This window comes from Xiphophorus maculatus, chromosome 5 (genome assembly GCF_002775205.1).
Source record: "Xiphophorus maculatus strain JP 163 A chromosome 5, X_maculatus-5.0-male, whole genome shotgun sequence".
NCBI classification, from domain to species: domain Eukaryota; kingdom Metazoa; phylum Chordata; class Actinopteri; order Cyprinodontiformes; family Poeciliidae; genus Xiphophorus; species Xiphophorus maculatus.
This window is the reverse complement of record NC_036447.1, coordinates 22,203,799-22,218,088: the sequence shown is the minus strand read 5'-3', so window position 1 is coordinate 22,218,088 and position 14,290 is coordinate 22,203,799. Positions and strand designations below refer to the sequence as shown.

Here is a 14,290-nt window from a genome sequence, read left to right as displayed (position 1 = left end):
TCTAAAAATCTTATGTCCTGTGTGTATCAAAATGTATCTGTGTAAAGATCCAGTTTGTGTAAATTGTTTCCCACACATTCCACAAGAGTGACGCTTCCCCCCTGTGTGGACTATCAAAAACCAGAAACGAACCAGAAAACTAATTTTATATAATCCCAGTCTCAACAAAGGGCATCGGGGCGGTACATGGCTGGTAGATACGTTTCTGTGTGTGATGAACAAAGGTGTCCAATCCCATCGCTAACATGAAAGCAAAAGCTATGAATGGCGGGACAAAGTGAGAGTTCATGTATTAAGTTGACTGAAAATGAATACATAAACTAAAAGCTGGAGTATAGACATTTTTTATAAGTGTATTTGTGAGCCGACTCTACGGCTTTAGTTAGCAAAGCTATAAATAGAGAAATGACTTTCAAATCCAGGCCTTGAGGACCGATGTCAGCAACTTAAAGCCTTGAGTCCTGGTCTGAGGACTCCTGCTGTGGACAATATACTTTTTTTTCACAACAACTTCTAAGTCAAGTCGACATGAAAAAATACAAACCTGATCTGTGTAACACAACTTTAGAGTTGAAACCAGCCTCCAGTGTTTTGGGTCGTCCATAATTGTCATGTAAAGGCCAGGTGGTCTTTGTTATCTGCTCCAGGAATCTGTCCCACAGCCGCCTCCGCCGCCTGCTGCTTCGCTTTGTCCTGCTGTCTCCACATATCTGTTGTTTAAAAAGTTTCTTTAAAACTTCCTTAAGCTGTTAGAGCTAAGCTTTGATCTTAAATCTGACTTGCTGTAGCTCTCAATTATTGGGGTTTTCCTATCAACAAACTAACACAGGGAGAGAAGTCTGATAAGAAACACTTGCTTTAAACCTAACTCGTGGGTCACAGTTACAGACACGTAATTTCCTTCCTGTTTAAATGGCAGCGACCCCTACTGGAAAAAATGAGACATCACGGTTTGAATGGATGTAACTTTTAGCTTTTCCAAGAGTTTAAGAGTTATTGGCTATCTCACTTATCTTATTGGCACAAATAATCCCAGTCTGACCACTTAATAATAACATCGCGGAAAAATATAGAAGACAATATTTACTGCATATAAGTTTTGATAACAGGAGCATTAATAAGACGTCATTTTAAATAAAAACTGTGTGAAATTGTTGATTTTCCCAAAGGTGTAAATTCAAATTGTTTCATCATTTTGTTGCCTCTGGAAGTTGCCATCCACTCCTCTCGTCTTATCTGTCACTCGATCCCCTCCTGCAAACGTGTAACTATAGGCAACAGCAAACAAACTCTCTGGTTTCTAAAGGGTTGCTTTCACTCCTGCACCGATTGTCCTGCTGGTTGATTTTTCTTTTAACTGTACTGTCAGAAAATGAGTTCAGAAATCATTGTGTCTCGGCCGCATTATGACAGCAGAGCTGCAGCCCAAGGAGTCCACCAGAAAAGTCCGCCTTTAGAGCAGGAAGTGCCGCAGGCATCCTCGGGCTCAGCCACTGCTGGGTATCGCTCTGCTAAATACACTCCTGCTGAATGGTTCTCCAATTACCAAACCATCCTTGAACAGGCTGGTACCAACCGCAGAGACGCCCAGAACATCCAGCATGAGTCCAGAACCTTGAGCCAGGACACTGAGGCAGCAGCTTTGAAGACCCAGGCCACAGGAACGCGTCTTCTTGGAGAGAGACTCCAGGAGATCCACTCCTGGAAGTCTGAGCTGCAGCGGCACATCGAGCTACTGCAGGCCGACACGGAGTCACTGCTGATGGTGAAGAAGCGGCTGGAGAGGGCGCTGGATGCCACAGAGACTCCTTATGCCATCGCCACCGATAATTTGACCTGCAGAGCAAGAAGACTGGGAGCAGAGCTGGTCAGAGACACGGTGGAGGAGGAGCTGCTGAAGGTCAGCAATGCATTGTTACATTACTGTTTGGGTTTATATTTAACATTTTGCCTAGTTAACAGTAATGAGATCATGGTTTATGATACTTTCTTTACTACTTTAAGTTTACTATGAATATTGACCCTTTGCAATATTCATGGCGAGGTGCCATGGCGGATGTTGGAAGTGAGGAATGGGAGACTGAGGTTGTTTTCCCAAATTATTTTACCAATATAGCATGGGTTGTACCTGTTCAAATCAAGATGGCTGTCTGGCATACAGGCACTTCCCACTGGGCCAATGTCGATTTTGAGACGGATGAGGGTTTTTTTCTAGTGATGATATGATACACAAAACTGATAGATCGGCCCATTAGTCATTAAGGATTCTGGGCTAGACCAATTACAGCAGCTGATGGCCATTCACGGCTCTCAATCAATCAATCGATCAATCAATTAATTAGAGAGAGGAGAACAGAGAACAACATGGACAGTCTCAAAAATGAAAAGGAGGCGCAGAAAGAAATACGTCTAGAAAGTTTCAAGTTCTTCAGGCAGACTGTGTAAAGGGTTAATAGGTAAGCTGAAAATCTCCACAAAATGAATCTCACAGTAAGACAGGCAAAGCAGGTTGAACATGTGGCTCTGCGTGTTTTGTAGGAAGTGGACTTGATCAGGAGCATTCAGGCTCTTCTGAAGAAAACTGCAGCTCAGGTTGGCACTCAGATCAAGTAAGTGTAAAACTGGTGACTGGCTCCCTTATAATCAGGGATCCAGTTGGTTTGAAGCCTCTCACTTTAGAAAACAGCATTCCTACGAGTTGATGGTTTCTGTGGGCCAGGAGGAACCAAGATGCCCAACAAACATTAGAGATGGACTGGTCTGATAAGTGTCAGGCCTACAGCTTTGATGACTCCTGTGGAAGAAACCATAACATGAGTCCAGACACACAGCAGCACCCCAGTTCTGCTACCATGCAGGAGCAGTGAGTCTGACTCTTTAGAAACATCAGAGCTGTATTCAACTTTTACACACAAGGTTCCCTCATTTACTGCAGCGTTTCTACGCCCTCATCATGGACAAAGTTTACTCAAGACAACCTGTCAATGGCCCTGCAGGAGGATCATGCTACCAAGAGTCTCAGGTCAGAGTCACAATGGTACGCTTTGTTGCCAGAGTGATTTTCTTTGACTGCTGAGAACTCAGTGGCTGTGTTTTTGTTTGTCAGAATGCTTGTGGAGCAAATGCTGCAGGACACCACTGAGGATCTGAGGGTCCAATGCGCCAGCGTGGAGCGAGCCTTCAGCCTGCACTGTGAGGACCTTATTGAGGCCAAGACCCAGCTGGAGATGAAGCTAGCTCAGGTGGATGAGCTGACAGACAGAAGAAACAGACTGACAGGTGAAATGTGATTGACTGTTTTATTGTTCCTGTAGACTTTGGAGCAAATTGGTGTCCAGGAGAAGAACATTGAGGTCCTACAGCGGGCCATCCACAACAAAGAGGCTCCACTGAGGGTGGCTCAGTCCAGACTCTACCTTCGCTCTCTCAGACCAAACATGGAGCTCTGCAGGGACCAACCCCAGCTCAGGTAGATGCACACAAACAGAAACGTCAGTATTATGTCATGTGTCCATGTCCTCATGTATGAACTGTGTCTGCAGTTTGGAAGGAGAAGTGAGGCAGATTGATGCCTCCTTGGAGTCTCTGAAGCAGAAGCTGAGTGGAGCCAGGAGCTCCCTGTCCCATCTGGAGGAGTCAAGGATGGCTCTTGAGAAGGACATAAACTGTAAAACCAATTCACTGTTTATTGAGAGGGAAAAATGCATGATTCACCGTAAACGATACCCAACCATCTCAGTACTCTCAGGATACTGAACTTGACTTCATAACTTGGGATTGTTCTGCTTGACAGTCTAAATAGTATCATGTGAAAAGTTAAAATCTTGGAACATTGTTTTATAACCCAAGTCTTTTATCTCCACAACTTTATTCCTGACCTGTTTGTTGTTTTTCTAAAGGCTCAAACGTTCTCAGGCACACCGTGTCACTGTGACTCCATGCACACTGTCTGTAGAGGGTTGAAATTTCATAATCAAGGGTATTGATTTACTAAATTTCTCCCGACAAATTCCTTCATTTCTCACAATTTCAGCCATGGCATCAACAAAGAAGGAGGATGTTTGACACAGAATATGTGTACTAAGTTGTAAAAATTGACCTTTGTCCTCTTTGAGTGGACAAAGGTGCTCTTGAGTAATTTGAACAGAATGAAGTATGCCTGAGTATGTGGGAGCCTTTAGTCTTCTTGATGCTGTTGCTCATTATTGCTCTCTAACAAATGGCTAAAGTCTTCAAAATACTTTTTTTTCTTCCACTTCACTACTTTGAACTGTTCTATGAAATAAAATCACATTACGATAAAATTTAGCTTGTTTGTAACTTGACACACTGTGAAAAGGTTGATTTGGAGTGAGTACCTTTGCAAAGTGCTTTATTGAACCAGTCACTGTTTCATAGGTTATAACTTGGATATGAATCTTTCCACAAAACGTTTCCTAAGCTGTAATTGACCAGAAAACATAAACACAATCTGTGCAGCAGAACTTTGAGATTGGCAACAGCCTCCAGGATTCATTTATTAATTTTTTTATTTTCAGTCAAAATCTCTCAGGCTGCTGCTTCCTGCTGCTGGCTCCTCGTCTCTCCGGTTTGTTTCTCACCTTCAAAGTTAACTTTTTACATAAAATATCAAAAGAGCTTGTAGTTTTCCTGCCTTTAATATTCCACGCCGAGGATTATCATCTATTTAGTTCCAATTTAGAAACTGATTATTTTAATGTCTAGATGTAAATGTGAATGCAAATGGTTGCCTATCATAGTGTTAATTCTAGTTAAGGTTATAACTTGGATATGAATCTTTCCACAAACATGATCAATGACCCTACATTCCAAAAAGCTTTGGATGCATCCATAGCACTTAATGCTATAGATCCAAACATTTCAGATTCTGGGGAATATTGCAAATTTGAAACCTATCTTGACTCAAAATAATAATATATGTTAAATATAAAACTGACAACTCGGTCAATCTTTAAGGAACTTTAAACTTTTGTGTTGTACAATTTGACAAACTTCAACAAAATGAGTAAATCCCATGTTTAAATCGAGCTGTACTGAAGTCTTCTGAAGACTGCGCCAGAAATATTTCTCTCCACTAGAGGGAGCCGTCTAGCTTCAATATTTCTGCTTTTCCTGGACGTCTTCAACTTGTCTTTGTCTTTAGAAGCAGCATAAAAGTATACAACACAAACACAACTATAAGATGTGAAGGAAGATGGGAGGTTAAGTCTGATCACATTGACGTGTGCTTTACAGTGAGCAGACGTTTATTACTACATTAAATACAGGTTATTTGCTAATTTGCATTTTGGGCTACAAAATGTAGATATATTTTTCTTTATTCACATTAAAGTCTACAGGTGAAATCTAGCACATTAACTGATGAAGGATCTTCTGTTTCCAAGAAGTCACTGAGAAATAATTCATCTCTATTCTTAGAAAGGTTCTGCAGTAACTCAGGAGGTGCCACGACTGAGGATGTTATGAAACTCAGCTTCAGCCACACAGGCACAGTGTAATCATCAGTGCAGGTTGCTGCTGAGCACATCTTATGCCACCCCTAAATGTGAGTAATATGCATTGCCATGGATATACATGCAATAGTTTGTAATCGATTAAAAGGTTAAGAAACTCAAAGGTGAAATTTCACATTTATATTGAGACTCAGGGGCTTTGTAAAAGTCTGTACAAGTAAATAAAGGGACAAAAGTCAAATTTGCAATCTTTTATCATTTAGGGTCATGTTGCACATGTGGCTGGCCCATTGGTGGTTGGTGTAAAACTTTATGCATAAGCAGATAAGGTTTCCCAGGGATGCTCTAATTATTGTACACTCATAATAGCAACAAAAAGCAGGTCAGACTATTTTGTTTCCAGTTTTTTAACATATAGATTTCACGGTTGAGTTTCCTTTTTGCTGATTGTCTTTTAAAGAGCAGTCTGCAATGGAAAACAGAAACGTGCAACAAAGATGAGAGGGGCAGAAGTGCTTAAGTGAATAAAAATGGGAGGGATTGATGAAGTTGCAAAATTTGAGGGAGTGACAGAAAAAGAAAGAGGGAGGGAAAAGAGAAGAACAGAAAGACAAGCAGGACCAAAGTCCCAGTTTCCTCTCCCTTCTTTCTCCCAGTGACTCCAAGGTGAGATCAGCAGATTGGTGAGTTCCCCCTCAGCACTTTGCTGTCTACTTTGTTTTCTTCAACTTTTCTCAAAATGGTAGGAAGAATTATGCAGAGCAAAATAGAAATATTTAAAATTCTGCTTTTAATCAGATAGCTTAATTTCTCACTTCTCATTGACCAAAGCATTTCTGTATTTCTAAACAAATACAGGAAAAATGACCCAATTCCAACTACTTAATTATAAAACCCTACAGGAAATTATAAGTCAAATAAGCTCCAGTTCCTGCTGTCTGGATGTTTTACCCACACATTTCTTTAAGAAAGTCCTGCCTGTTATTGCTGCTGATCTGATCCAAATAGTAAACTCATGGCTCTCATCAGGCGTTTTCCCCCAGGCTTTGAAAACAGCAGTAATCAAACCACTTATAAAAAAGAACAATCTGGACAAATCACTAATGCAGAATTACAGGCCGATCTCCAACCTCCCATTCATCAGCAAAGTTAATGAAAAAGCTGTGTGTAAACAATTAACTAGCTTCCTAACTATAACCAACCTCTTTGACTCCTTCCAGTCTGGTTTTTGTGCTCACCACAGCACAGAGACCGCCCTCGTAAAAGTGTTCAATGACATCCATATAAATGCGGACTGTGGCAGAACCACAGTGCTGGTTTCTGTTGGACCTCAGTGCAGCTTTTGACACTGTTGACCATGACATATTACTGAATCGACTGGAGAGTTGGGTCGGACTCTCCAGTCCAGTGCTTAACTGGTTTGAATCCTACATAAAGAACAGGGATTTCTTTGTTTCAATTGAAAACTTTTCATCAAAGAGGTCAATGGTCACATGTGGGGTACCCCAAGGTTCAATCCTAGGACCCCTTTTATTCAATATTTATATGCTCCCACTAGCTCAGGTTATAACAGAAAATATTAGCTACCATAACTATGCAGATGACACACAGCTCTACATTAAGATGTCACCAGGTGACTCAGAGCCCATCCAATCACTGAACAGATGCTTAGAACAGATAAATGTGTGGATGTGCCAAAACTTTCTCCAGCTGAACAGAAACAAAACTGAAGTTATTATTTTTGGACCTAAAGAGGAACGATCTAGAGTCAATGCACAGCTTCAGTTATTACAACTGAAAACCAGCGATCAGCCCGAAACCTGGGAGTAGTGATGGACTCTGACCTGAACCTCCAGAGCCACATAAAGACAGACACAAAGTCGGCCTTCTATCACCTGAAGAACATTTCCAGGATTAAAGGACTAATGTCTCAGCCAGATCTAGAGAAACTCATCCATGTGTTAATCTTCAGTCGTATTGATTATTGCAACAGCGTCTTCACAGGTCTGTCCAACAAATCAATTAAACAGCTGCAGCTGATCCAGAATGCTGCTGCTCGCGTTCTCACTAAAACCAGGAAGATAGAGCACATAACACCAGTTTTAAAGTCCCTCCACTGGCTCCCTGTAGCTCAAAGAATAGACTTTAAAATACTGTTAGTTTACAAATCACTGAACGGTTTAGCACCACAATACATTAAAGATCTGCTGTTGTTGTATCAACCTTCCAGACCTCTCAGGTCTTCCAGTTCTGGTTCTGCTCTGCATCCCCAGAACCAGAACCAAATGAGGAGAAGCAGCTTTCAGCATCTATGCACCACAAATTTGGAACAAACTTCCAGAAAACTGTAAAACAGCTGAAACACTGACTTCTTTTAAATCTCAACTGAAAACCCACCTGTTTAGGATTGTATTTGAAACGTAATCAATTACAAATTTATTGATGGAACTTGACTTAATGATTGATTCTATATTGCATTGTGTTTCTGTGTTTGTAATGATGTAAAGCACTTTGAAATGTCTTGCTGCTGAAATGTGCTATACAAATAAAATTTGATTGATTGATTTATTGATTGATTCTACGACGGATCCTGGCGCACAGTGTGTGATGACGAGGTGGATATTAAACTTGCCAACGTGCTGTGCTGGCAGCTGGGCTTCCAGCACAGCTTCACCTGGGCACACAGTGCCAAGTTCGGCCAAGGACAAGGTAAGGGCAATCAGAAGCAAGTCAGTTCCTCACCAGCAGTGCCTTTAGAAAGTATCCACATGCAAACTTTACAGATTTGTCACATAATAAATACAGGTTTTAATGAGTTTTATTTACTTTATGCATGATAAGGTTGGGCAAATTTGTCAGGTAGAAGAGAAATGATACATGGTTTTAAAATTTCTGTACAGTTTTTGCTCATCTAGACGTCCATTCTTCTGTGAGCACAAAAGTCTTGCCATGATTGCTTGCCAACTTGCCAGTTGGATTTGGAGCTGGACTTTAACTTGGCTGTTCTAAAACATTAATGTGCTTTGATCTAAACCACTCCATTGTATCCATTGTGGCTGTATGTTTATAGTCGCTGCTGGATCGTGAACCACTTGTCTATTCTAGGGTATTTTGCAGCAGTCCTCTTCCACCATATTTCTACATTTCAGTTTTTCATTGTAAATTCCTACCAGTTTCCTTTTACCTGCTCCTCCAGAGCTGTGAGCTTTTTGGCTGTTCAACCAGCCAATTTGATCTCAAGCACTGTTCAGGTAAAATCACTCAATCAGGTTTATTCATATATTGCGCACAATACAGAGAGCTTGTTGGACAATCAATAATGAAGCAGGTCTGGATGAAAAACTCTGCCAGGCAGAGACAACACATTAGTTTTATACAAAGGGATAAAGGATTAAAAGCCTGGGAAACAGACTGGTTCCCATGCAGCTGTGAAAAACAACGACCAACCTTGTACATGTAACCAAAATAGCTTTATCTTGGTGGGAATATACAGAACTTAGGATAAACATAGAGCAATACAACTAGCAGGTGTGACCTTATTGTAATTTTTCCACATCAAGTCTCACCACAAATGAAAATCTTTCTTCTGATTGTCGGAAAGCAAAATGGTGAAATGCAAGGCAGAGGAAATTATTATATATATTTCAAGCTAATTTTAAGATTTAGATGCTAATTGTTAAAGGTTTTAATGATGCAGCTTGTTTTATTTCATTAACTTTCTCCACACCACAATAAATATGAGGTTTTTGATGAACCATCTTGTTTCTTTTTAAATTAAGACTATTTCATGAAGATGATAAGGCTTTCTGTAGAGGAAAACACTTTTTATATCTGCAGTATTTTCATCCTGTTACATTGTTCTGGCAATCTTTTTTATGTTTCTATATTTGTCATTTGTCAGTTTGACTTTAAAATAAAATTTAATTCTAACCTCAATTTGTGGCAACATATTTCTTCATGCTCATTTTATTCACTAGATTCTGCATTTTACAAAAGCAGCTTTTGCAATGAGAGAAAGAATAATAAATAGAATAATAAAAAGCAAAACAAAATCCAGGTTAATTATGTTTTGTATTTTCTCTGACAGTCTCTCCACATCAAACCAGCTCTGCTGAACAAGTTACATCACAGCCACCATCACATAAATCTGGTAAACTCTTTAGGCTTCTTTCTATATCTCTGTTACTAATGTTAATGGATTTAGATGTATTAACAATAAGTTAAGAAAACCATCTAAATGTGGTGGAGATAGAATGAGAAAACAGGAACATGTCTATCAGGTCTGACTAAAATAAGTAATTCATGTCATTCTGTGGTGTTTCTGTGTAGGGTTCTGTTCCTGGAGAACCAGCTAAGTTCTCCACTTCCTTGTTTTCAGATGTTCCTTTATTCTACATTCTGCCTGCGGTCTTCGCTCTGCTTCTGATCCTGACATTTGTCCTTTTGCTGGTTTTAAAATACAAATCAAGGATCAAGCAAGGTACATTTATACAGATTATATACTAACACATAAATCCTCCACAGAATCACATCATGTTTACTTTGTGTTTTCAGTGGATGGAATCAATGCAAACGTGTTGAACTCTGCTGATAGTAATGTGGAGATGAGAATCAATGATGTGAGTAAATTGAACTTCAGCTACAAGATATTTGATGTTTTTTGCAAAGAGAATCTAATTAATTTCATATATTATTACTTTTAGGTCTATGATTTACAAGAGGATGTTGTTTACATGAACTCTTCCACTCCAAACATGTTGAATCGTGATAACAATGATATCTACAACAACATCCTTTAAAGGAGACCAGCAGAAGTTAAGAACCACGTGACCAATGTTTCTAACATCTTGTGTGTGATGATGGCCCCCTGCCTGCTGTTTTGCATTTTGCCTGTTAATTTTCATTCAATGAGGGTCTTGGAGTTGGGAGTCGCTTATAATCACTTGTCCACCTGAATCATGTATCCAGGGGCCTGGATGACCATTCATGGACATCCAGGCCCAGAAGCAGAGAGAGCTAGAGGTCAGATCAAGAGGCGGAGCCAGGAACCAGAAGGTGTGGGTTGCTTCAGTCGCTTGACACGATGTGGGAACCAGTTCGTGGTTCAGATGGACCACATGTGGAGGCGTCGCATGACCAGACCTGGGAGCAGAGGCTGAGGCCTGTGGGGGCAAACCAGTCCATGACTGAGGGAGATCTGCACCAGGCGGAGGACCAGGCCGAAGGGAGCACACGCCGGTGTAGCGGTTCTTGGGCTGCTGCCCACTAAATCTAGACAATCATTTTAATAATAAATGCCTCTGAAGGGCTTAAAATGGTTCTTGTTGTCGTGTCCTCCCAGTTTGTTGTTGCGGTCATCAGAGCCGGGCCGTAACATTGTGTAACAGATGTCAGATAAGGATATTTAATACTTATTAGGTTTTATCTCAAATGTTATTAAGGTGTGTTAAAACTATATGCAGACAGAACAAGTCAAATTGACATGTACTGTCATATCAGCCTGGGCAGTGAAGGGCAGATGATCTGTTCACTGTGTCACGATATGCATCTTTAGGCTCTGTTGTGTTTCTGAAACCAAGAAGGAATTTCAAAATAAGTTTCAAAGAATCTACACATACAAAAAAAATGATTCACACCTATGGCAGATTTAGGAGTAGGGTATTATTTTAATTTTAGCTTTTTCTTTTGAAAGTAATTTTAACATTTTGGAGTTTCCCAATCTGAGTCTCAACTTGAACCACTAGAGGGAGCTAAAGATTAGTCTGATGTTAGGGCGACCTTCATACATTAAACACTTGGAGCTCACTATCTGATATAAAATTTTCTTTGAACAAACAGAAGCATTCAGTGGAAGATGCAGATAAACCACCTGGAGCAGGCGGTAAAAGAGAGGAAGTTGGTGCTGTTTCCATGGTTACAGGTGTTACTTAGCATGCAGTGAACTTCCTTCTCTTCCACCAGATGTTTTCTGCACATGAACAGAATAAAGAAGCACCAATCAAGTTGGTTTTCCCTGAAAAATGATGTAATCTTGTTTTATTAATGTTCATCTTTTTTAATAGCAAAAGCTAAAAAGTCTTTTTTCCAACATTATACCTAAACTAAAATCAGTGTGTTATCAATAGATTATCTCAATTTTTTTTAAGGTTCAGTGCTGTAATGATTAAACTCTTCTCATCACTAATGTCTTTAATTATAAATAAATAAAAAATCATTCAACTGATAAGTTTTTATGAATTCAACAGATAGAAGCAATAAACACTTCTCAATGCTAAACTGTGCCGACTCGTTTCTTGGTGTGAGAACAAATCAAGTTCCTGAAGAAAATATTTAAGGAAAAGAACATCTGAAGTTCAAACATGAAGATCTGCACAGCTAAGATTAAAACCTGAAAACTGAGTGTCCCTCAATAATCCACCCAAACTTCGTTGTGGTGAAAAAAATCTATTTCCTGTATTTGTGAGTAAAGCCTGTGAGCGACTCGGTTGCAGAGTTATCACTTGACCAAGGCAGAAACAAGAAGTTTCACACTTGTGAATTAAGTTGACAAGTTCAAAAGCTGTTAAACTTTCTGAATGTCCGGATCCTTAATAGCTCTGACGTTTCCTCTAAATGTCTCATTTTAAAATAACTTCTGCCTCAGTTTAACTCTGGTTTAGAAGAACAAAGAGATGTGGAGCCATCAACACATCATCGTCTGCAGTAAGACATAATATATGATCTACAACAGTTTGCTTTAATCTTATGATGAATTTTATTTAATTAAATTTAAATGTGTTTTTAAATTATATAGCATTTACTTAAAGACTCAGTAGCACTTCCTGTTTGTGTTGTGACTGAAATGTGATCGTCTGATCTCATACAAACTAATTGTGCTTTTTATTAGAAAAAGTAGTTTTACAAAACTTGTAAAAAAATATATTTATTGTTCAAATGTTGAAGCATGAAAACTAAACTGATGTTGTTTTCTGTCTGCAGCAGCTCTGAGTTTTGTGATCAGTGCTGAAGGTTTGATCGAAGTGTTTGGATATGAGGGAAGAGGTGTAAATTTTTCATGCCACTATGATGAGAGATTTAAGGATAGCAAAAAATACTTTTGTAAGAATGACTGTGGCTCCAGTGACGTTCTCATTACAACAAAACAGAAAAATAAAGGCAAATATTCCATCACTGATGATAAAAAGATCAGAATCGTCACAGTGACCATCTCTGGTCTTCAATCACATGATGCTGGGAAATACTGGTGTGGAGTCACTGGGTGGTTTATTGATACTTACAGTGAAGTAAAACTGCACATAAAAGAAGGTAAATGTTTAGACATCAATGCAGACAAGTTAATACAAGAAAATTGTACTAGTCTATAATGTTAAATATAAATCTCTATCAAAACACTACCACTTTCTTTTATGTTTTAGATTTATTTCTAGGTTTTCTTTCACTTTACATTGTTTTATTAACCTCATGTCAGACAGATGCTGCAACACGGTGAATAAAATCCAAAGTATTGAGGAAGGTTCAGTGACCATCAGCTGTCCGTACGACTCTCAGTCTGTCAACAAGCTGAAGTTCCTCTGCAGAGGAAACCGGCCCTCCACATGTCGACAGCAGGCAGTGATCACCTCTAGCAACACACAAAATGGACGATTCAGACTCTCTGATGACAGGAAGTCAAGAATATTCACAGTGACCATTTCCAGTCTGACCCTGAAGGATTCTGGGTCGTATCTTTGTGGAGTCCAGAGAAACTCAGGATTTGATGGTTTCTCTGCTGTTGAACTGAAGGTCAAAGGTGAGAGATCATTCTGCCTTTGCTAATTTGATAATGAATCTTAAGAAGTTTATAAATACAACAGTTATTAAAATTTCCTTCTCCAGCAAAATTGTTCTGTCTGAAGTCGTACCACATCAGTGGCATCGAGGGACGTCCAGTAACTCTGCAGTGTCCTAATTCAGGACAACAACTTGATAATAAGAAGTTCCTCTGTAAAGGAGACCAACACAACAACTGTACAGACATGATGGAGAACCAAACAAAGTTCAAGCTGCTCAATGTCTCCTCCATCTGTTTCTCTGTGATCATCACTGAACTGGAAGCAGCTGATGCAGGAACATACTACTGTGGTTCAGACTCTCAGCTGAGATTCATAAAGATACAGCTGGCAGTCGGTGAGACCAACACAGAGAGAGATAGAATAATAAAAAGCAACACAAAATCTAGGTTAAGGATTTTAAAGACATTATGTTTTGTATTTTCTCTGACAGTCTCACTGCATGAAACCAGCTCTGCTGAACATTTGACATCACAGCCACCATCATATAATCCTGGTAAACTCTTTACATTTTCTGTTTCTCTGTGCCTCTCCTGATTTCCTTCACTTAGTTTTCCACAAACAGCAGATATTCAAGTACTCAAATACATTAATGGAGTATTAGAGAATGTTGTTTTGTTGGCTTCTCACAGCTTTTCCTGCCTTCACCCCACAGCCTAATGGTAATGCTGCAGATGTCCACTGCAGTACACTAATATGAATTTAAGTCAGCCATCAAATCAATCAAATTTTATTTATATAGCACATTTCAGCACCAAGGTATTTCAAAGTGCTTTACATCATAAAAACACAACAAACATACAAACTCATAGAACGCAAAGGCAACATTTGAAACATTATAATTTAGTCAACAAAGTGCCTTTGTTAAATTTTTCATTGATTATGTTTCAAAAGAAACTAAACAGGCTGGTTTTTAGTCCAGATTTAAGGGAACTCAGTGTTTCAGCATATTTGCAGTTTTCTTGCAGTTTGTTCCAGATTTGTGGT

The 14,290-nt window shown here is 39.4% G+C and overlaps 1 protein-coding gene and 1 long non-coding RNA gene across 2 annotated transcripts; both read left to right on the top strand.

The window, feature by feature from the left end:
• The first annotated feature begins 1,372 nt into the window (after positions 1–1,372).
• Positions 1,373–3,756, top strand: LOC111608730 (tektin-4-like). The gene is made up of 7 exons (XM_023334664.1): positions 1,373–1,900; positions 2,539–2,609; positions 2,720–2,863; positions 2,936–3,022; positions 3,107–3,242; positions 3,315–3,469; positions 3,543–3,756. The coding sequence occupies exons 1-7, from the start codon at positions 1,373–1,375 to the stop codon at positions 3,754–3,756; spliced, it is 1,335 nt and encodes a 444-aa protein (XP_023190432.1).
• Positions 3,757–6,088: 2,332 nt separating this feature from the next.
• LOC111608707 lies at positions 6,089–10,776 on the top strand. Its single transcript, XR_002752811.1, has 6 exons — positions 6,089–6,157; positions 8,076–8,183; positions 9,562–9,624; positions 9,853–9,954; positions 10,029–10,093; positions 10,178–10,776. It is a non-coding gene; the product is annotated as an uncharacterized LOC111608707 (long non-coding RNA).
• Positions 10,777–14,290: the final 3,514 nt, after the last annotated feature.

Excerpts from the sequence above, each read along its gene's own strand:
- LOC111608730 (XM_023334664.1), top strand. The coding sequence starts at position 1,373 with ATGAGTTCAGAAATCATTGTGTCTCGGCCGCATTATGACAGCAGAGCT. Across the intron at positions 2,864-2,935 it reads TCTGCTACCATGCAGGAGCA|CGTTTCTACGCCCTCATCAT; the intron begins GTGAGTCTGACT and ends CATTTACTGCAG. Across the intron at positions 3,470-3,542 it reads AGGGACCAACCCCAGCTCAG|TTTGGAAGGAGAAGTGAGGC; the intron begins GTAGATGCACAC and ends CTGTGTCTGCAG.